The following is a 20,646-nucleotide window of genomic DNA, read 5'->3' as shown; positions in this document are numbered from 1 at the left end:
TCTACAATTTTTTCCTAATGATTTTATTGTAAACTTTTTTACCATTAAATACACACACCGGAAAATTATATTTAACCAAAATTTTAAATTTATTTTGTGAATTAATTTCTAAATGCATGAACAAATATAATATTTTATAAACCTAAATTTAATTGTGAATTTAAATAATATTAATCAAAATCTATATTTACAATCGTGCAATGACAAAATTAATCCTCTATACACACTTCAAGAGTAGAATGTAACTCCTATATTAATTTTATCAAATAATTCATCTTTATACTACATTTAAATATTTTATCTTTTAAATTTTTCCTCTACAATTTTTTCCTAATGATTTTATTGTAATTTTGTAATTATATTTTTAGTGTTATTTCTAATTAAGTAATGAATTATACTATCACAAAAATAGAATAGAATGTAACTCCTATATTAATTTTATCAAATAACTCATCTTTATACTATATTTAAATATTTTATCATTTTAATTTTCTCTCTACATTTATTCCTAATGATTTTATTGTAATTTTGTAATTATATTTTTAGTGTAATTTTTAATTAAGTAATGAATTATAGTATCACAAAAAGATATATGAAAAATTTATAACATACGTGCAATAGTAGATTAACTAACATATTTTATGGGTTTTTTAACAAAGAATTGAAAGTAAAGAGTTTAATTCCGATTTTAAAAGATAGTACGATTTCAAAAAATATGAAAAAAAAAATTATCTACAACAAATATATATGTTATAGGCATAATTATTTTATTAAACTGTATAACTAAAAAATTATATGTATTGCTGATAAAATCAATCATCAGTCAAAACATTGAATATGTAATTCATGAAAAGAGATTTAATAAGCAATAAAAGGACTCTAAGTTATTTTCTATGTAAAAACAATATATGATATAATCTTTATAATAAATATAATTATAATGATCATTGATTAGCATTTGTTAAAGTATCAGAATTTTTACATATGATATTTAATTATTTTGAAATCAAACTAATTAATTCAATAGATACAAAAATAACATTTTTTTATGAAAGTTTATTTCTTTTGTTATATTTCAAATTTTAACGGTGAAAATCATACCAATAGTTTAAAATCTATATTTAATAACTATTATATGAGTTTATTTGATATTTATCATATAATTTGAATGTGCATTTCTTTATATTTGTTGATTTATTTATTATTTTAAAACTTATTTAACAAGATATTAATAGTCATCAATGGTAGTCTACGAAATATCGATATATAGAATTTATTATCCATGATATAGAATTGTAAAAAAAAAGTAAAAAAATTATTAAGAGGTTAAATTAAATATCATGAGTTATATTTTACTATCAATATTATTATTTCATTTGTTTTAACATTGTTTTTATGAGTTAGTCACAGTGATTTTTAAATTGATAATTATTTGTCTTTAGTATGCTTCGCTTATGTAGATTATGATTTATACATTGATAAAATCCATAATTTGGTTGATTTTTAGGTTATTATGCTTTATACGTGATGTTTGAATATATAATTTTTTAAAAGAATTTGTTTTACTTCATTTAGTACACTTTGTTATATAACATAAAATCAACTGCTTGAATTTTAATTTAGAAAACAATTTTGAAAATAAGTTATATAAGTTCTTATAAATCGTCTAATATGATAAGAAATTAAGCCCAAATAAATAACAAAATGATTCAAATTGTTTTTTAAAAAATCAATTATTTTTAATTTTTATAATATAATTGATATTACGTGCAACGCGCGTGCATCAAGCTAGTTTAAATTAAATATATGAAGTAATCTATAAGGCTTCAAAGCCCGTCAGAAATTTGACATAAAAAGGAATCTCTACGGTCGTATGCATGAATTTAAGGCTAGAATTTGGTCATTCAAAATAACTACTACAGCTTCCATTCATTTGCAGCTCCCATTTTTCCTTGCCTGACTCGCTATTTCGACCTTTTTTAAGGCTTAAGCAAGAAAAGTGTGAGTTCTTCCTGTTAAAGAGGTTTTTAAGGACTCCACACGAAACCGAAATTCATTCGTTTATATTCGTGTTATTACCTAATGTATTTTCACCTTCTTGCTCGGTATATCTTCGAGATTGTGTCCATAATCTGCAACCATAGCTTGCAAAATGTCACATACAGCAGGAAAGCTGTGTTTTTCTCATATGGTTTCCTTGAACCAAGAATATAAACCACGTTATCCGGTTTTACTTGGAGTACCACACTACTGCAAGAACTTATCGATGAAGTCGTGGCCAAATTCCAGGTTATCTGGAGTTCATTTCCGGGTAAAAAAGAAGAATGGGAAAGTCTTTTCGGGACAAGGTTTTGTCCAAGAATATAATGTGGGGAGTCTTGAAGAAAAACTAAGGCCCCTCTGGGATGACGGGTATGGAACTCAAACTGTGAATCAATATCTTGAAGTAGCCAAGAACATGATTCAGCCTGATGATGGACCTCCCCGGTGGTTTTGTCCAGTAGAATCGGGTCGGCCCCTGGAAAATTCACCCGTTCTTCTGTTCTTGCCAGGTGTGATTTCAAGATCTTTGATAATTGATCAAGACCTAGAAAGAATATATGGTGATCATGAAAAAACATTAAACATATAACACTGAGAAGTTTGGAAAAATCCTAATAAAAACAGTTTCAGATTTAGAGTATTGCTAACTTTGCATCACGCAGGAATGGATGGTCTGGGAATGGGACTCATTCTGCATCACAAAGCTTTAGGTAAGGTGTTTGAAGTTCGGTGTATGCACGTTCCAGTTCACGATAGAACCCCATATGAAGGGCTCGTAAAATTCGTTGAAAATGTGATAATGGAAGAACATATGAAAAATACAAAGAGGCCGATATATTTGGTGGGAGAATCTTTTGGAGGATGTCTTGCTCTCTCAGTAGCTGCTCATAATCCTATGATTGATTTAGTACTGATATTGGTGAATCCAGGTAAATTCCCGAATGTTGCATGCGATCCCTCGTTTGATAATGGTTTTCTTCTTCCCTATGAATGATGCTTAATTTCTTGTATCGCAGCAACATCATTTAACAGGTCACATCTAAATCCTCTGCTACCAGTGTTGGAAGCTTTCCCCGAAGAACTGAGACACATAGTTCCTTACGTTTTCGCCTCGGTTTTAGGAGATCCAATTAAAATGGCCAAAGTAAACAAAGGCGAAAGCATGTTCAACTTTCCCATCAAACAAATAGAGAACTTTTTGTACGAGCTCAGAACTTTACTAGCCGGTGCCTCAACCCTGGCCGATATTATACCTAAGAAAACTCTGATATGGAAGCTGAAACTGCTAAAATCTGCAGAAAGACATGCCAATTCTCGACTCCAAGCTGTCAAAGCTGAAGTACTTATCCTTGCGAGTGGAAAAGATAGCTTGCTTCCTAGTGAATCTGAGGCTCAAAGACTCTCAAACATGATAAAAAATTGCAAAGTCCGGTTTTTCAAAGACAATGGTCACGTTCTCCTACTTGAAGATGGGATGAATCTTTTGACTGTCATAAAAGGATCCTCCACATATCGACGTTCTAAAAGACATGATTACGTCAAAGATTTCCTCCCTCCAAGCATGTCGGAATTCAAGAATGTCTTCAATAAAAAATTGTGTCTTTTGCGCCTTGGGACGAGCCCGGTTATGTTATCAACTTTAGGAGACGGACAGATAGTAAGAGGTCTCGAAGGAATCCCGGATCAAGGTCCCGTTCTTCTAGTTGGCTACCACATGCTACTAGGAACAGAACTTGGTTCAATAGTCGAAGAATTCTTGAGGGAGAAAACCATCATGGTCCATGGTGTTGCACATCCAGAGATGTTCAATCAAAACTATGATGGCCCTTTACAAGATACCTCGGATTTCGACATGTTCAGGGTATTCGGTGCAATACCTGTCACAGCAAGCAACATTTTCAAACTACTATCGACAAAATCCTATGTCCTTCTTTACCCTGGTGGTGTACGTGAGGCTTTACACCGAAAGGGTGAAAGTTACAAGCTATTCTGGCCAGAAGAGCCTGAGTTTGTGAGAATGGCTATCAGATTCGGGGCCACAATCGTACCTTTTGGCGTGGTTGGAGTAGACGATATTGTCGAACTAGTTCTTGATTATGATGAACTAATGAGAATCCCTTTTGTAAATGACATGATAAAGCATAACAATCTCAACGCTATTAGAGTAAGGCCAGGGGTTCAAATGGAAGGGGAAGTAGCCAACCAAGATTTCTTTGTTCCGGGCATTTTACCTAAGCTTCCAGGACGATTCTACTGCCTGTTTGGGAAACCACTAGTGACAAAGGGAAGGGGGGAGATGCTAAAGGATAAGAGCAGTGTGACGGAATTTTACCAGCGGATCAAATCTGATGTAGAACGAAGTATAGCTTATTTGCTCGAGAAGAGGGAGGAGGACCCTTGTAGAAATTTGTTCGAGAGGATGTTATATCGACTAGTTTCGGCTCCGGTTCATCAGCTTCCAACCTTTGATCTGTGAATTCTGGTTTCTGGTATAAATTATAATGGATTTTTGTCGTTTGGTCAAATTTTTTTGAGTTGGGTAGAATAATATTTAATGATTTATCGTGGAAAGTTCTTGACATCATCTACATATACATTTTCGATCGGGTATGTATTCAAATATACAAATACAAATTTGGTCGATATGGGTAAGATCCAATAAAATGCTATCCAAATTTAACCATGACTAAAAACTGATATCAATCTGTATACTGTAGTTGATTAGTATATTATAATCAGTAGATACAAGTTCCATGAGTTATATCCGAATTCAAAGAAATAACATCTGACTAGTTGCCTCTTGCCGATTCATATGGTCTCAAGCAGTTATCCTCGACATAAAATGTTCCACCACTCGAGCTAGCTAGTTGGTTGGTTAGTGCTACAAGGAACATAGGGAGAAGCAATCACATTGAAATAAATACATGCCAATAATTTTGCTGGAGAATTCAACAAGCAAAGTCGCCATACAAGCAAGCAATGGGGGGTGTGCTGTCGTATATCGTCAGCGAAAAGCAGCCATCTCCAGAATTCAGACGAGCAAAATTAACTTGTGGGCAAAACGGAGTAAAATTAACTTGCAGGTGCCAAAACGGCTTGCTCGTGCCAAACTCCATTCAAATTTGCCTGCCACAATCTGACTACACCATCAGTTCCAGTAGTAGCCAGTGTCATTCCGCTCATGTCCCATTCCATCTGCCATACCTATCAAGCAAATATATTGTTTTGCATAATCACGTGTAAACTAAATATAGTTATCCTGTTCCCTCAAAAAACAGATCTTTTTTCGATCAATTTCATGCAAGCACCTAGAGGTCCATTAGGACGTCTAGAAAAGCGTAGAATCCTAATGTTTAGGTCGCCCTCTGCAAGATTTGGTACCCTATATTCTAATCAAAATATTGGTCACATCAACCGTTTGAAAAAAGACTTGAATCGTCTTTAGGGGAAACACAAATTGAGCATTCAAAAATCTTACTCTTGAGGAAATAAAGGAGCGAACAATCAGCAGCTCAATATTTAATGAATACCAACTAGATCACTGATACACCTAGTAGAAGATACATGAATATATGGGTGAGCAAATACCTCACCATCATGGCCATGGAGCATTGAAACTTGATTCACCGAAAGCCTCCCATCAGCATCAGGGTTTAATCCTATGTGCCAGAGTCCGATTCCCTTTTGAGTTGCCACAGCAATCAGTTCATAAGGCCTAGAGAGAGAGAGAGAGAGAAATAAGGAACGTCACATCAGTCATTGTATGTCATGATCTTCAGCGTTCACTTTTCGAATATGTTTATGTTAGTACAAATCCGTTATGGAGAACAGTCAATTCTTAACCTGCCGCGTTATGGGGTTTAAAATTTGAGCCCAATGCATGCAATTTGGCAAAACAGTTCTTTGTGGTTGGAAAATAGGCATAACCAAGTACGGTCAGACCAGACTCACTGCTTATTATCCCGTTAAGTGTTAAATAAATACCGAGATCAAAATTCATATGCGTGAAAGCTTATCTATACAGCATCACAGAAACTCAATTTCCAAGACAAAGGGAAGAATAATATAGAAACGTTATACCTGCCTATGTTAGGTGCCCAAGCAACTGCATAGACCTCCTCATCACTCTTGTCCTCTGGCATGGAAAGTTCTGCAACTGGAAGCCATCTTTGATGATCCTGATCATACTCCCAGACCTGTTAAAAACTATAATATGAATTGGTAATGGAGAGTTCTGCAACTGGAAGCCATCTTCTAGCAGAGACATAAGATTGAAGAAGCTATAGAGAATTCAGACTGTCACAACATAGCTAGAATATTCATTGTGGTGTCGACGTGTAAAAAATGTTACTGCATACGCAGTTCTATAATTTAATAGTTCTGTACAGGGAAAGAAATCCTAAACCTCAAAGAATTCTTTGAGTGCATTAAAAACTGAACATAAGATCCTTGCAATGAAATATTATTTCCCTGATCATATCGTACTGTATACTGTATCAAAATTTCCTAACTAGTTGATTTTCTATAAAGCAAGTTCAATGCAGTTTGAATTCAAGGAGAAAATGATGAAGGCTATGTACCTTAGGGGAGTTTAACGATGGCATATTAGAGCTAAAGCCCAAAACAAAGATTGACTGCTGGAATTCACTTTTTAGTGGATTCCAAGAGATGGAAGCAGACAGGCATGAAGCATTACCAAACTTGGACACCACGTCAACTACGTTTTGAAATTCAGCCTACAAAGAAACAATAAAAGATCAAATTGGTCTATTGTTAAAAAATATTCCCTATCTAGTTCGTGGAAAACAGAACTAAGACTACCACCACTGGGAAATGGCAGATGAGTCCATGAAACTAAGTATACACAAAATGTTTCTCTTCTAACGTTAACAATGAGCACAAATGACTTGGTGATGGCTTTTGCTCCGTCCATTTTATCTAGATCAGAGTTCCAAAAAGATCAAAAGGCTACATGGGATGAAACTTCTTCCCAAATCTTTTTGAACAACAATAAATAATGAATAGTTATATTTTCAAAACACTACCAAACATTACCAAAATTTCCCATTACATGGATATAGAACACACACAACTAAAGGCAATAAACCAAATAGAGATGGCCCAAATTATGCAAAGAAAAATAGATTACAAAAATGCAAAGACAAGCACTTGAACCATGAGTTTATACATCTAAATGTAAAATACAGAAAGATAATAATTGGTTAAATGAAGGTGATTAAAAGATGCAACTGAAACAACTGTACAGTTCATAATAAACAATGCTATGTCCAGCTCACACAGTATGCCTACAAACCGCAAAGTGAAGCAAAACCAGATTAATAACAATGATAACCAAAGGGAGGACCTGAAGTTGCCACTTCTCCAAATCAAGCATATCGAGTAGCTCATAGATTTTTACTTGACCATCTGCAAATGCAGCAACCTGGAAAGGAGGTAATTGCAGCTAAACCTACAAACATTCCAACTTATAGAATATTTTTCACATCATGAGATCATGTTTCGTTTTCAAAGTGAATATATTCTGGAACTGAAGTTATTTTTCTTTAAAATAATCGATACAAAGTAGTTCATAACCTTCATTGTTCACATGAAGAAAATTGTTTCCCATCTCAATCTAAATGTATTTTACTCTTACAGAGTACAGACTAAAGAAAAAACATACTGGCGCGAGTAATGAATCTGAAACAATAAAAAAAAACTTTTTCCCATTATATTAATATATGTACGTATAATTCATGTGCCTCATTTTTTACTTGCAAAGTTTACTTAGGAGCTGCAAGGAACAACGATGAGGTTCAATTTAGGAAGATTGTATCAGTTAACATCTCAGCTTCTAGATGTTTCCCTTCTTTCTTTCCAATCTATTTTTCCCATCCTTCCTTCACATCTATCCATTCGAAGAAAAATCCAGCACAAGAATTTTATAGTATTTAGTTTTAAAAAAAATAAATATATATATATAGTAAGTACTATGTTTAAGTTGAAGCAAAGAGAAGTCAAAATTTTCTAGGCCTTTGTGAGCCATGCCTGTTGTTTCCAAGCACCATAAAGTGCTACATGTAAGAAACTAATAACGAGTCTCACCAATTTCAAACTTGTATGACAACCACCGAATTGAGCATCTAGAACTTGGCTCGTCTTTCTTTCAAAGGATTTACGCAGCTTCCACTGATTGCCTTCAGTATCTAGCAGATGGAAAATTAAAATTGCATAGTATTTAGACAAATAAGACGTTGTAAAACAAAAAATGCATATAAAATATGTCGGCAACGGGTCACCAACAGAAGATAGAACATGATTAGACAAGTTGTGATACAAATTTGACATAACCAGCAACGTAAGCCTGAATCAATTCCAGAATTCTATCCCTCATATGATGGAATAAAAACACGGAGCGAGTACCTTCGGCAACTTCCTCCCACAAAGACAAAGTTCCACAGGCACCAATGCATGCAATTGCATCTCCAAATTCTGGTGGAACCCAGACCACTTTCAAGATGCTGCTTTCTTGAACCTAATCGAAAATCAACATCATATCACACTCAAATTCATCAAAATTTACGAATATGATACAACTTACGGCAGACTTAAAAATATTTAGTCAAGATGACAACTTAATATACAATCGTGGGCATGAATTTTAATATATAGATAACAGCTGGCATTTACGGGGTACTCCACCAAGCCTGCCCCCATAAATAGGATGAACTTTTTACATATTTCTGTTAGGTTATAAGCCCAAGAAGAGAACCCAAAGCCCCAAACCCAAAATGCTAGTCTTTCAGGTGCAAGAGCCCCTCAAGCTACGAGCTATTCCACAATTTGTTGTAGAGCACATGAAGTATATGCTACATTGCCCACCAATCCAACACCTTGAGAAACTGATACTGACAGCAGCCAACATCGTACAAACTTCATTTACCTATCAATAATCAGTATATATAATGCAATCTAAAATTGTAATGCGAACAAATAGTCCCTTCCCAAATCATCACGTTCTAGTTTCACCACGTAGAATCTCACCAATATAAATCCATATATCGAACCGGACATCTCATACCAAAAGACAAGACAAGACAAGCTATCTGTGCGGTACACTTATCATTCCACCTCATTCGGTTATGGAGCAAACCAACTTGGTAAATTTAACGATTTCACGCCGTAAACAGTAAACCTGACTCTCCCGGGTCCCGACACTCAATGTTAAGCCAAACTCACATAAATAATAGAACACTCTTCCAATTGCACACTGAAGCAAAAAGGCAGGAGAAAACAGAAAAACAAACTTCGTAGCAAGAAATGAAGATGATTTCACCTTAAATCTGGAGGTGCGATTGAAAACGGAAGACGCTGCATCAGCTGAATCATAAATGGACAATGTACCATCATTCAAACCAGCAGCCAATCTCTGGCCACAGTGGTTCCACGCAGTGCATGTCGTCCCCTTGTCGAGCGTCAAAATGTGTTTATCCATCTCTTTATCTCGCTTTCTACAAGACTGTGCACTTGGATTCTGTATCTGCTGATGCTTGTTTTTAGATGTAAAGAAGGAATCTTTGCGATCAATTGATACCTCTGGAACCCTAATGGCCCAATTCGTTTAAACTATTCGAGTCAATTTACTCAAATGAGTTTGGCTAAATATTAGAGTAGTGTGTGGTATGATGAAATTGAATTTAGAATTGAATGATAATGGAATAATAGACATATTACATTCAAAAATATATTATAGTAGCCGATAATTGTCGTTAGAGTAAGTCTGATTTCACGAATCTTTATGTGTATCACAAAATACGATCCGTAAGACCGTCTCACATCAGTTTTTGTCTTGACGTTTAAACAAAATCAGAATCTCGAATTTGAGACAAAATATCTAAAAAAAACTGAATATTCATTCGATTTTCATGAACTCAACGTATTAAAAAAAACATGTACAAATATTCGAAAGTGATAATTAAGTAGATTACGTACCAAATATTCTAATTTGTTTAGATTTTTGTTTATTTTACGAGTCAGTAAATTTTGCTTCGTCGTTTTTCCGATCAGGAAGAAGGCTTTCCTTTCGCAATTAAGTTTAGCTAACCTTAATCGTCCGACAAGGATAGATTCATGTTCACAGATTGTGCTCGACTTTGTCTCTCCGTTGTTCGATTCGAATACAAGATAGGTTTTTCTTTGAATGCTATTTTGTTTTTTATATGCAAAGTTAATTTGATTTTTCACTTACGATTCGTTAAATTTCGTAGCAAACTTCACTTGACCAGCCTCTAGCAATGTTGGACCAGATTAGCTTTCCAATAGGTTAGCCCAGTCCATATTATCGGTTGGGTTGTTTGGGTCAGGCCTGGATCTATATTTAATTTGTCATTTTGGCTTTTTTTATATTATCACGTCAAAATTTATAATATATGAGAAAGTGTTTTTGTCGAATAGTTTTTTTATGTAAATTAGTAAATTACAACTGATAATACAAGTTTATGATTCAATTAAGGTATATTCAATTAATCTAGAATTTGTAATTTACATACTATGGTACTTATTGAATCGTTGAACATGTTCATAGAAACTCGATTCTTTATAAAAAGATATTGGTGGTGAAACGATCCGAGAAGTAGAAAAAAGTTCATACTTGATAGCCCCGACCTGGGTGGTTGGGTCAATCGATCCCGGCATATCTGAAACCGGTATTACGGTGTTTGATTCAATATATATTCGAACCAATTAGATGCGTCGATGAAGATGGCCATGTTTGTTCGGATTTGGCAAAAAAAAAAAAATTTGTTTGACGTGCAAGAATACATAGATTCCTTGGTTTTGGCTGCAAAATAATTGACATTTCTAGAATGTTTGGTTTGGCAAAAACTTGTGTGAGACGGTCTCACGAGTCGTATCTGTGAGACGGATATCTTATTTGGGTCATCCATGAAAAAGTATTACTTTTTATGCTAAAATATTACTTTTTATTGTGAATATCAGTAGGGTTGACCCGTCTCACAGATTAAGATTCGTGATACGGTCTTACATGAGATCAACTCATTTGATTTTTGTATGTTAGCGAGAACAAAGCTGGCACATGACCACAAATCAACTACAAAGACTGCGCAAGAGGGATTATATCAAATCTTATTTACGGATCAATTTATGATATAAATATACTATCTGATTGGATATACGAATCATATTTAAAAACCTTTTTAGTATTTTATTAGTGTGAAAAACTTAAAATATGTGTTTGGACAAGATTTTTATAAAAAAATTTACATGATATTTTTTTCTAAAATTTTAGTATAATTGTTAAAAAAAATAATCGAAAGATATTTATTGATATATTTAAAAAAACAGTTAAAAACGATTAATAAATCTCAAACAAGAAAAATATGAGAAAAAATAAAATCACAGTTAATTTTTTTTAATAGAATCATTGTCCAAATTAATTTTTAATTATCTTAAATATAAAAAGTTTTTAAACACATATTTATTTTTAAAACAACTTTTAAATATTTTATAAAACTATTTCATAAATACTTGTCAAAATAGAACTGAAGTTTTTTGAACAACTAGCACGTACTTTTTGACCAAAGTCAATCTAGAAATATCAAGTTACAAAATTATGGCATTTAGATTTTCTTTCCTTTCCTTTATATATATATATATATATTGAATAACTGGAGAACTCTATAGAAATATTATAGCTTTTGGAGGATAAATAATCTTTAAAAAAAAATTATTTAAAAAACGAGAGGAACAGCAAATATTTAAATTCCCATAAGGGAGCAAAAGCTTAAAAAATAGATAAAATATATCTAAAAATTTCATTATGGGAATTTAAAAAATAGTGTACCTATAAATAAGCGACCAAGCTCCCAATACACTTTACTCTGCAAAACCTCTAAATATACAATTCAACAGCACTCCCCCCTCTTCATTTCTGGCTGCAGATTCTCTCCTCCATTCTCCAGGTTAGGCTTTTTTTATAAGCAATTTGATTGTTCATTCATACGCTTGCACACAAATATTACATCGACGTGATATTTAGTATTCTGTTACGAAATTATTATTCAACTTGTCATGAAAAATTAGATAAATTAATGAATACAACGTAAATTTGAGATAACATTTAGATATATTTATTCAATTTATTCAAGTTTTATCGGTTGGATAAAGAACATTATATTTTTTTTTGTATTTCAATATATTCGTGAAATTTATATCATTTAATATGATCTCTGCTGAAAATCAATATCAACATAAAACATATATATTGCATGTAGAAGTACTTCGTTAGGAGTTCTTATATGATTTTTTTTTTTTGAAGAGTACTTCCTGCTGCCAAAAAAAAAATTGCATTTATAAATTGAAGAATAATTTTTTTCAAGTGGATTTTTAGTAAAAATTGGTAAAATTGTTTATGTATTTCATCCTTGAAAGTTTGCTAAATATCTATGGAGAAAGCAAGAGGAAGAAATGATACAAAAACGTGGGATTGTGGGACTCTATTATACGATTTTTATGAGTTAGCTGAGCTAACAAAGATTATTGAGAGACACACCACGATTTCTTTGCCAGTTTCTCCGTCGAGACCCGAGAAAGATGATTTTTTCATTAAAAGAACAAAATATGATCAAAAGACGAGAGATGTTTACAAAAAATGATTCCACAGCTTTTGCGCTCGAATGGGTTTGATGAAGAAGTGAGCCAAATTATGTGACTAAAGATCCCGCGGGACGGTAGTCTTTGGCTTGGAATGGAAAGACACCGAATGTGTTCTTGCCTTGGATGGATATAAATTCATGCTAATAATTTGCCCTGTTTTTTGTTTTTTGAAATATTATTTTACTGTGATTTTTTTTATAAATTAATGTCTTTCTAGATTCCGAAGTCAATTTCGAAACTTAAATGCATTTTACATATTTATTTTTATTTATTAGTAAGATAAACAAATGGTGAAAACAAATAAATAATTCAGACTCTGTTATAAGGAAAAAAAATACACAAATAATTTCGAAAAATAATAATCAGACTCTGTGAAATTTAATGACAAATAGGTTTAGTAATGTAATAATAGATTGATTTCTAACTTTTCGAGTGTTTAAGAAAATACTCGTGACGGTTAAATAACATTTTTGAAAAAGAGTTAGTATCATATGAAACCGTCTCACGGATCATAATCTGTGAGACGGGTCAACCCTACCCATATTCACAATAAAAAGTATACTCTTAGCATAAAAGTATTACTTTTAAATGAGCGACCCAAATAAGAGATCCGTCTCACAAATACGACCCGTGAGACCATCTTACACAAGTTTTTGCCTTTGAAAAATATTAATTGTTGTCAAATTAAGTGTGAGGACATGATAATAACTACCTAGAGAGGACATCAATTTTTTTTTCAATTTTACCCTTATACAATATTAATATTACAATTTTTTTTTGTTTTTTTTTAAATTTAACAACACATTTTTATTTTTTATTTTTTATTTCAACCATTCCAAATATCAATTTAGTCCTTCCATAATTTGTCAAATTTTACTTTAGTCCATCGATTATGATAAAAAATATTTTATACACACGCATTGCGTGTGCAGAGTAACTAAATATATATATATATATATATATATATATATATATATATATATATATATAATATGGCCTTTTTTGACTTAAAAAATGTCCCTTGTAGCACACCAAAAGATATATTCCTCTGCACACCAACCAAACATGTCCCAGCAGTGTGTTGGTGCCGCGAAACGACGGCGTTTGGAGCACCCTAGAAGTCATCGAACCGTAGGCCTCGACCACTCCGCCACTCCAAAGCCTAAAATCGTCATTTAAACTACGCATCCGGCTGCTGTTATATTTGCTCAGCCATTGTTAGCGTCTCAGCCTTGTTCTGTGCTTCTGTCTCTCCATTTTCGAGAAGCCAACGATTCTTCTCCGCTATAGCTGATTTCTGGAGAAATCAACAACGGAACGAGCAATGGAATCAGCATCCACGCTGTCGAAAATCGGGCTTGCGGGCCTCGCAGTAATGGGTCAAAACTTGGCATTAAACATCGCGGAGAAAGGCTTCCCGATTTCTGTCTACAATCGGACGACGTCCAAAGTCGACGAAACTATAGATCGAGCTCATCGGGAAGGAAACCTTCCTCTCTTCGGCCAGGACAACCCCAAAGATTTCGTCCTTTCTATTAAAAAGCCGAGGTCCGTGATCATTCTTGTCAAAGCTGGAGCCCCTGTTGACCAGACCATTGCTGCTCTGTCTGCGTACATGGAGCCCGGTGATACGATCATTGATGGAGGTAATGAGTGGTATGAAAACACTGAACGCCGTATTTCAGAGGTTTCTGATAAGGGGTTGCTTTATCTTGGGATGGGAGTTTCTGGGGGTGAAGACGGGGCACGAAATGGGCCTTCTTTGATGCCAGGAGGGTCCCGCCAGGCCTATTTGAATATTCATCACATTCTTGATAAGGTCGCCGCGCAGGTGGATGATGGCCCTTGTGTTACTTACATTGGCGAAGGGGGGTCGGGGAATTTTGTGAAGATGGTGCATAATGGGATTGAGTACGGTGATATGCAGCTGATTTCTGAAGCCTATGATGTGCTGAAGAACGTTGGGGGACTGGGGAATGAGGAGTTAGCGGGGATTTTTTATGATTGGAATAGGGGGGAGTTGGAGAGTTTCTTGGTTGAGATTACGGCAGATATCTTTAAGGTGGAGGATGAGGAGACTGGCGTTGGGTATTTGGTGGATAAGGTTTTGGATAAGACTGGGATGAAAGGAACTGGGAAATGGACGGTTCAGCAGGCCGCTGAGCTATCCATCGCAGCTCCCACGATTGCTGCTTCCTTGGATTGTAGGTATATGAGTGGTTTAAAGGAGGAGAGGGAGGCGGCTGCAGAGATTTTCGAGAAAGAAGTGTTGAAGGAGGAGATGATTAATAATGTGGCTGTAGTGGATAAGAAAAGGTTGATTGACGATGTTCGGCAGGCTCTTTACGCATCCAAGATTTGTAGTTACGCCCAAGGGATGAATTTGTTGAGGTCAAAGAGTGCGGAGAAAGGATGGGGTTTGAACTTGGGGGAGTTGGCGAGGATTTGGAAAGGTGGGTGTATCATCAGGGCAGTTTTCTTGGATAGGATTAAGCAAGCTTATCAGAGGAATCCGGGGCTGGCCAATTTGTTGGTGGACCCCGAATTTGCAAGGGAAATGGTGCAAAGACAGGCGGCATGGAGGAGAGTCGTGGGGTTGGCGATTCAGAAGGGAATTAGTGTCCCCGGGATGTCTGCGAGTTTGCAATATTTTGACACTTATAGGCGTAGTAGACTGCCTGCCAACCTTGTGCAGGCCCAGAGGGATTATTTTGGGGCGCATACCTATGAGAGGATCGACCGCCCTGGATCATACCACACCGAGTGGTCCAAGCTTGCTCGAAAGACCAGAGTGGCTAGGTAGGGGTTTGGTTTGGTGGTTAGAATTTGGTCGTTGAAGTTTTACCATTGATTTTCAAGAGGGATATATTTCACCTTGAGCTATATTATCGTTAATTTTCTTGCTTTCTCAATGTTAATAAATGGAGCAATACCTATTTGAGCATCATATTCCACACGGCCATTTTGATGTTTGACCATTATTGAGAAAGTAGATCAATTAATTTTCATTCCAACGAAGACTCGAACCAATAGTCTCAAATCTTAAGACTATGATGTCTGATAAATTACAAATCATCGACACCTTTAAAAAAATGTATAAACTCTATTATTATTTTTATGTTCGGCCATTTAGCCATATAAATTATGATAGAAAATCGATGTAGAATAAACCACAACCACATCATCTCCAAGTCACAAAATTATCTTCAAACCAAAGCATTCGAGATAATTCTCAGAAAAACTTCTTAAAAAACTCGCATCTATTTTTTTTTCCTAAAAAATCATATATAAATTTAATTTCAAAAATATTATTCATAAAACCTCGTACAATTGCGGAGACATTCATTTTACTGGGAAAAAACTACAAACTTGGAAGAAAATTCCCATATAGACGGCCTAAATTATATTTTACTATGGAAAATTTAAAATAAGAGGTTGGACTGGCCTTACTCACCATCATGCCTCCGACATTGTATACATGACATGAATGACCTAAAGGATGAAAACAAAATCAAATGAAAGCTACCTCAAATGGGTATGTACAAGTTCCAACAAAGTTATCTCAAACATTATCCCAAGCAGACTGAGCTGAATTTAGCATTTCAACATCAGGCATACAAAATTGCAACCCCATCTGTCTTGACTCGAAAAACAGTGTCGATCAAATTGATAAACAAAGCTTTCCTCATATATTATCAAGAAATACTCGTGGTTTGATCGTCAGTTCAGCCCTTAGATGGAGAATCCCATTGATGAAAAAAGGGCTGTTGTCTGCTATGAAAGCCGTCCATGGAACGCCAAATAAGTTTCGGTATCCTACAGCCTTTCCTCCAGTAAAGTTGTAATTTCCTTTATACTTGGTCACAAACTCCTCTGAGGGCTTTGTCCTGGAAGCGAACTCGTAGTCAACTGTGAAGGTGTCTGATCCCTTCTCTTGCATGCCTAAAAACAGCCCGAAACAATGGAAAGAACTCTGTTGGTCCATATTGCAATGGGCCGACAAGAAAAATCCTTGCCCTCCCAAGTGAAAAGCTTGGGAGTAGACTCGACCAGAAGGGAAGAGATTTGCACACTCCTCTCGCTTTAGATCCAGATACACTATACACTGTTGACGAGGTAACTCAAATTCAACAACCTTGACGGGTCGGTATTTATATGCACGCTCTGCAAAACGGCGGAATGAAGCATTTCCCTCTGCCACAAGAGTACGTTGCCGGTATGGAGCTTCAGCCTTGAAAAAGAGGGCATCTAGTACGACCTTGGAAGTAAGTTCAGGATCAAAGTCGCTGCAAGTTAGGACTTTTCTCAGCTTTCGGCAACTCATGCATGGAAAACGAATCAGGCGAATGAGACGTGTGCTCAATATTTCACGTCGTTCCTCCAGCTTTGGGTAATGTATTCGAGCCCACTTCAGCACAAAATCTAAGATAGCATCCTCCGAAGCTACCTGAAGATCATCACTGGCCAGGATTACCTCAATACCCGATAAAGGCAGGTTGAGCACTTCTTCTTGAAACCTGGTAATTGCAAAAATAGCCTCTTCAGGCAGTAAAACCTTAAAAAAGGAAAAAAGAAAAAAAGAAAGCCCTGAAATATCCAAGGAAAACTAATTAAGAGTAGAGAAACATTATTTCTTTTCCTGGCCTCGCAATCTAAGCTAATCGGATTTTATTGTTGAAGAGAAAATGAATAACTTGGATATTTTAAGATAGAGAGAAACCAAATCACTACTTTAATCGGTGGCAGACAAATTGCAAATCAAACATAAAGAAAGACGATAGTCAACCACAGACGAGAAAAACACACATATCCTTAATACAATAGCCAGGAGCTTACTTGCTCATGTCCTTGAAGCGTTCAGCAAGAAATTGCTTGGCAGCATCTGTAAGTGGCTGAACTGTATCAGCCATCAAAACAGTCGAAGGAAGATCCAAATAAAGCAATGCTGATTCACAAGTCATTGGCAAGTTTCGTAATAGACGGCTGCAATATCTCATACATGATGCAACCTCATATTTGTCAGCAGCCATCAACACATCCAACAAAGCGGACGGTGTTGTTCTTGTTAAAGAATTGCTATACATAAAATTTAGCAAATCCATGAGGGCAGCTTCCTCTGCTCGCCAAAGTGGGACCCAAACAATAGGAAAGTTTAGCATATACATTGGAATCATACATGACAAGAAAGCAATAACGTCACACTAGTGAACTTCAAGGACAATATGTACTACCATCTTAATTGGAAAATATTGTTGCAACTGAATGCATTTATATGTTCAAAAGATTATATGTAAAATGATATACAAGTGCTACATCCAGTTCCAAAACGTACACAATTTCACAAAGCCCTATGTGAACAGTGAACACAGATATACTGAACACTTGAAGATTCAAAGAATTTTAATGTTATGGTCCAAGTCAATCTAATTACCAAAAATAAAAAGCAATAAACTTGATGTGTATCTGTATTTACCAGAGGCATGGATCCGTAGAGTTACACGTCGCTGCTCTGACTCTCTCATACCATTTGAGAACAACTATAAAGAAATAAACAATGAAAATATAAATATAAAATACAAAATCAACAAGAAAACAAGAGAATGCATTGTGGACGACCTACCTTGTAAAAGAATGGACTCTTTGCTGCCAAAATTGGAGAGCTAATGTGGATGGTCTTCACTACTATGGCTGAGTAGTCCATTCCAGAAGATGTTTCAATGACCTGTGTTGCTTCATTAACTAGAAGTGTCAGATACATTTGTCAAATAGTTGAAATCATGGTCTACATAATTCCAATTTTAATGTGACTGAAATCTCAAAATAATATATCAAAGCTGAGTTGAGCTGAGGAGTAAAAACCATTTTGTAATGTTCATGACAAATCGTAAAGGAATTTTTGAGAATCTAATCATCCATGAAAAATTTTAAGAGCAACATGAGTTAGGAACAACAAAAGAGGAACTCCAAATGAGGAAGTACTTGTCATATCAGGCTGGTGATTTGTAGTCGGTGTTACATTTACAGGTGGCTCCTCAATCATTGCCACAGCTTCCTCTACGTTTTCATAAGTAACACCATCTTCCATATCTGGGATATTGCAACTCAATATCTGTTCTTCACGTTGCACTGTCAACTCTAAAGCTGAGATCAATGGATCACAATTAATAAAAAAAACTTGGTAACCTCAAAGATAACACAGCTAAGTCACGAATATGAAACCATAAATATTTACATTTCTAAACGTAAAATCTGGGAACAGGAATACATACGATGGATATGGCAGGAGCCAAAAGTTAAATTAATACAGGGAACAAGCATATCAAAACTGTTACTTTTGCCTGAATAGCCCCAGCATCCACCCAGTGCCCCAGACCCTAGTAGTCCATCCTTGATCATAAACGAACTCAGAAAACTTCATAGAAATGGTAAAGCTTCTTTGCAGTCTATGAACAAAACATTATTCTACAACTTTGTTAAAAAACTTCCACAGCCATGAATAACTCTGACTTAAATAAAAGGATTCTATTTCTAATTCAGTTTCACGCAACATTCAATACCATAAATCCACATTCAGCAATCGTCGATGACTCCCCCACAATATTCAAAAATTAATCTAAATTTCTAAAATAACTCTCCAAAAATAAATCGCATGTACCAAAAAACCCAAAAAAAAAAAACACACATATGCACAATCACAAGACCTCTGAACCGAACCCTAAAGCCCCACAAAACTTCAGAGTTTACCTCATCACAAGCTAGAAAGAGAACAACCTTAGAAAAACTAAATTAACCATATATAATGTAATGCAATAATACATAATGCATCACAACCAAAATTACCTTATTACAGATGCACATAACCATAAAATCCAAATTTATTCAAATTACCCACAATATAAAAGAGAAAAGTATACCATTGAGCTGATCATCGCGACGCCGCTTCCGGTTACGCGCCCAATCAGCGAGACTATCATCGGGGCCGGGTTTGGATCCGGGCACATCGAGTAAGATCTCAATCCGAAGAACCCTATCAGAGAAATTGACGTCATTGAACGCAAAAGCAAAGTCCGACGAGTTTTCCGGCGACCCACTTTCGAACGAACTTCCCGATTCCATAACAATTAAATTCGTATTTTTTCAAAAAAAAATACCCACTTCAAGTCGCCCAAAATTACAAGACCCTATACACCTATATAGTCGAATATCTCTGTAACAACACAAATGGGTGCGGATTTTGCCAGTTTTTTCGAGAAGTTGGCGATTTGGGCACAAGAAAACATGGAGAAAAAGACAGAGACGCAACGGAAAGTTTTGGGAAATGGTGAGGAAGTCATTTAGGTTTTGTATTTGTAGGTTTTATCTTTATTTTTTTTTTTGTTTTCGTTGACATTATTTTAAAATCCCATTTCTTCATTACTAATTCTATTAAGAAAATAACCTAAGAATAAAAACAACCAGTTTTTTCGTTCATTACAATTTGGAAAAACTGCGATTTTGGTTTTGTATATTTACTTCTTTAATATCTATTATGATATTAAATTTGGATTAGTTTCTATCATTCCAATTTTAGAATTCATAATATTTTTCATCGAACACGTCAAATCAATATCACATCAAAAAACAAAATAAAATTGAAATAAAAAATATTTATAGTAGATTAATATTAAAATTTGAAAGCATACAAAACATGAATTGCAACTAATACAATTTACGAAATAATTTACTGTAGACAGCTTTCGTTCATTACAATGAATTATTTATGTCAGCTTATAGAAATTTCACCAATTTTTACTTATTTTCATCAATTTCACATTTGTTTACCTTTTATTTATTTATTTTTGTCATTTTAAATATTACATCCTAATTATTTATTATACATTATAATTTTGCAAATATCTTATCATTATTATTATTCGAACACCATTACAT

At 34.9% G+C, this 20,646-nt stretch overlaps 4 protein-coding genes and 1 non-coding gene across 7 annotated transcripts; 2 read left to right on the top strand and 3 right to left on the bottom strand.

Annotated features, from left to right (window-relative positions):
* The first annotated feature begins 1,917 nt into the window (after positions 1 to 1,917).
* LOC140816378 (phytyl ester synthase 1, chloroplastic-like) lies at positions 1,918 to 4,659 on the top strand. Its single transcript, XM_073175604.1, has 3 exons — positions 1,918 to 2,552; positions 2,706 to 2,972; positions 3,060 to 4,659. Exons 1-3 carry the CDS (start codon positions 2,153 to 2,155, stop codon positions 4,517 to 4,519), a joined length of 2,127 nt encoding a protein of 708 aa, XP_073031705.1. The 5' UTR covers positions 1,918 to 2,152; the 3' UTR covers positions 4,520 to 4,659.
* A 152-nt stretch (positions 4,660 to 4,811) lies between these two features.
* Positions 4,812 to 9,726, bottom strand: LOC140816379 (protein SEH1-like). Of its 2 annotated transcripts, none has more exons than XM_073175607.1 (8): positions 9,380 to 9,726; positions 8,467 to 8,578; positions 8,149 to 8,249; positions 7,409 to 7,486; positions 6,624 to 6,779; positions 6,124 to 6,239; positions 5,637 to 5,758; positions 4,812 to 5,247 (listed from the first exon to the last, which is right to left on the bottom strand). In XM_073175607.1, exons 1-8 carry the CDS (start codon positions 9,536 to 9,538, stop codon positions 5,192 to 5,194), a joined length of 900 nt encoding a protein of 299 aa, XP_073031708.1. In that variant the 5' UTR covers positions 9,539 to 9,726; the 3' UTR covers positions 4,812 to 5,191. The 2 variants fall into 2 exon arrangements, with proteins under 2 accessions (XP_073031708.1, XP_073031706.1); XM_073175605.1 differs by having other exon boundaries at positions 4,817 to 5,247; positions 5,632 to 5,758; positions 9,380 to 9,723.
* On the bottom strand, positions 7,798 to 7,910 carry LOC140817643 (small nucleolar RNA snoR104). The gene has a single exon (XR_012114853.1). It is a non-coding gene; the product is annotated as a small nucleolar RNA snoR104 (small nucleolar RNA).
* A 4,009-nt stretch (positions 9,727 to 13,735) lies between the features above and the next one.
* Positions 13,736 to 15,664, top strand: LOC140816667 (6-phosphogluconate dehydrogenase, decarboxylating 1, chloroplastic-like). Its single transcript, XM_073176059.1, has one exon. It carries the CDS (start codon positions 14,042 to 14,044, stop codon positions 15,518 to 15,520), a length of 1,479 nt encoding a protein of 492 aa, XP_073032160.1. The 5' UTR covers positions 13,736 to 14,041; the 3' UTR covers positions 15,521 to 15,664.
* A 553-nt stretch (positions 15,665 to 16,217) lies between these two features.
* Positions 16,218 to 20,067, bottom strand: LOC140816322 (BTB/POZ domain-containing protein POB1-like). Of its 2 annotated transcripts, none has more exons than XM_073175514.1 (6): positions 19,632 to 20,067; positions 18,697 to 18,858; positions 18,338 to 18,456; positions 18,191 to 18,254; positions 17,554 to 17,833; positions 16,218 to 17,234 (listed from the first exon to the last, which is right to left on the bottom strand). In XM_073175514.1, the coding sequence occupies exons 1-6, from the start codon at positions 19,831 to 19,833 to the stop codon at positions 16,403 to 16,405; spliced, it is 1,659 nt and encodes a 552-aa protein (XP_073031615.1). In that variant the 5' UTR covers positions 19,834 to 20,067; the 3' UTR covers positions 16,218 to 16,402. The 2 variants fall into 2 exon arrangements, with proteins under 2 accessions (XP_073031615.1, XP_073031616.1); XM_073175515.1 differs by having other exon boundaries at positions 18,338 to 18,447; positions 19,632 to 20,066.
* Between the last annotated feature and the right edge of the window lie 579 nt (positions 20,068 to 20,646).

The sequence above is a fragment of the Primulina eburnea genome, chromosome 16, assembly GCF_022965805.1.
Source record: "Primulina eburnea isolate SZY01 chromosome 16, ASM2296580v1, whole genome shotgun sequence".
NCBI lineage: Eukaryota > Viridiplantae > Streptophyta > Magnoliopsida > Lamiales > Gesneriaceae > Primulina > Primulina eburnea.
Note: the sequence above shows the minus strand (reverse complement) of the source record. Positions and strands in the feature narration are given on the sequence as shown.

Excerpts from the sequence above, each read along its gene's own strand:
- LOC140816667 (XM_073176059.1), top strand. The coding sequence starts at position 14,042 with ATGGAATCAGCATCCACGCTGTCGAAAATCGGGCTTGCGGGCCTCGCA.
- LOC140816379 (XM_073175605.1), bottom strand. The coding sequence starts at position 9,538 with ATGGATAAACACATTTTGACGCTCGACAAGGGGACGACATGCACTGCG. Across the intron at positions 8,579-9,379 it reads ATCGCACCTCCAGATTTAAG|GTTCAAGAAAGCAGCATCTT; the intron begins GTGAAATCATCT and ends ATTTTCGATTAG. Across the intron at positions 5,759-6,123 it reads TGGGCACCTAACATAGGCAG|GCCTTATGAACTGATTGCTG; the intron begins GTATAACGTTTC and ends CTCTCTCTCTAG.
- LOC140816378 (XM_073175604.1), top strand. The coding sequence starts at position 2,153 with ATGTCACATACAGCAGGAAAGCTGTGTTTTTCTCATATGGTTTCCTTG. Across the intron at positions 2,553-2,705 it reads CGTTCTTCTGTTCTTGCCAG|GAATGGATGGTCTGGGAATG; the intron begins GTGTGATTTCAA and ends TGCATCACGCAG. Across the intron at positions 2,973-3,059 it reads ACTGATATTGGTGAATCCAG|CAACATCATTTAACAGGTCA; the intron begins GTAAATTCCCGA and ends CTTGTATCGCAG.
- LOC140816322 (XM_073175514.1), bottom strand. The coding sequence starts at position 19,833 with ATGGAATCGGGAAGTTCGTTCGAAAGTGGGTCGCCGGAAAACTCGTCG. Across the intron at positions 18,457-18,696 it reads TCACCAGCCTGATATGACAA|TTAATGAAGCAACACAGGTC; the intron begins GTACTTCCTCAT and ends TGACACTTCTAG. Across the intron at positions 18,255-18,337 it reads AGAGTCCATTCTTTTACAAG|TTGTTCTCAAATGGTATGAG; the intron begins GTAGGTCGTCCA and ends ATTTCTTTATAG.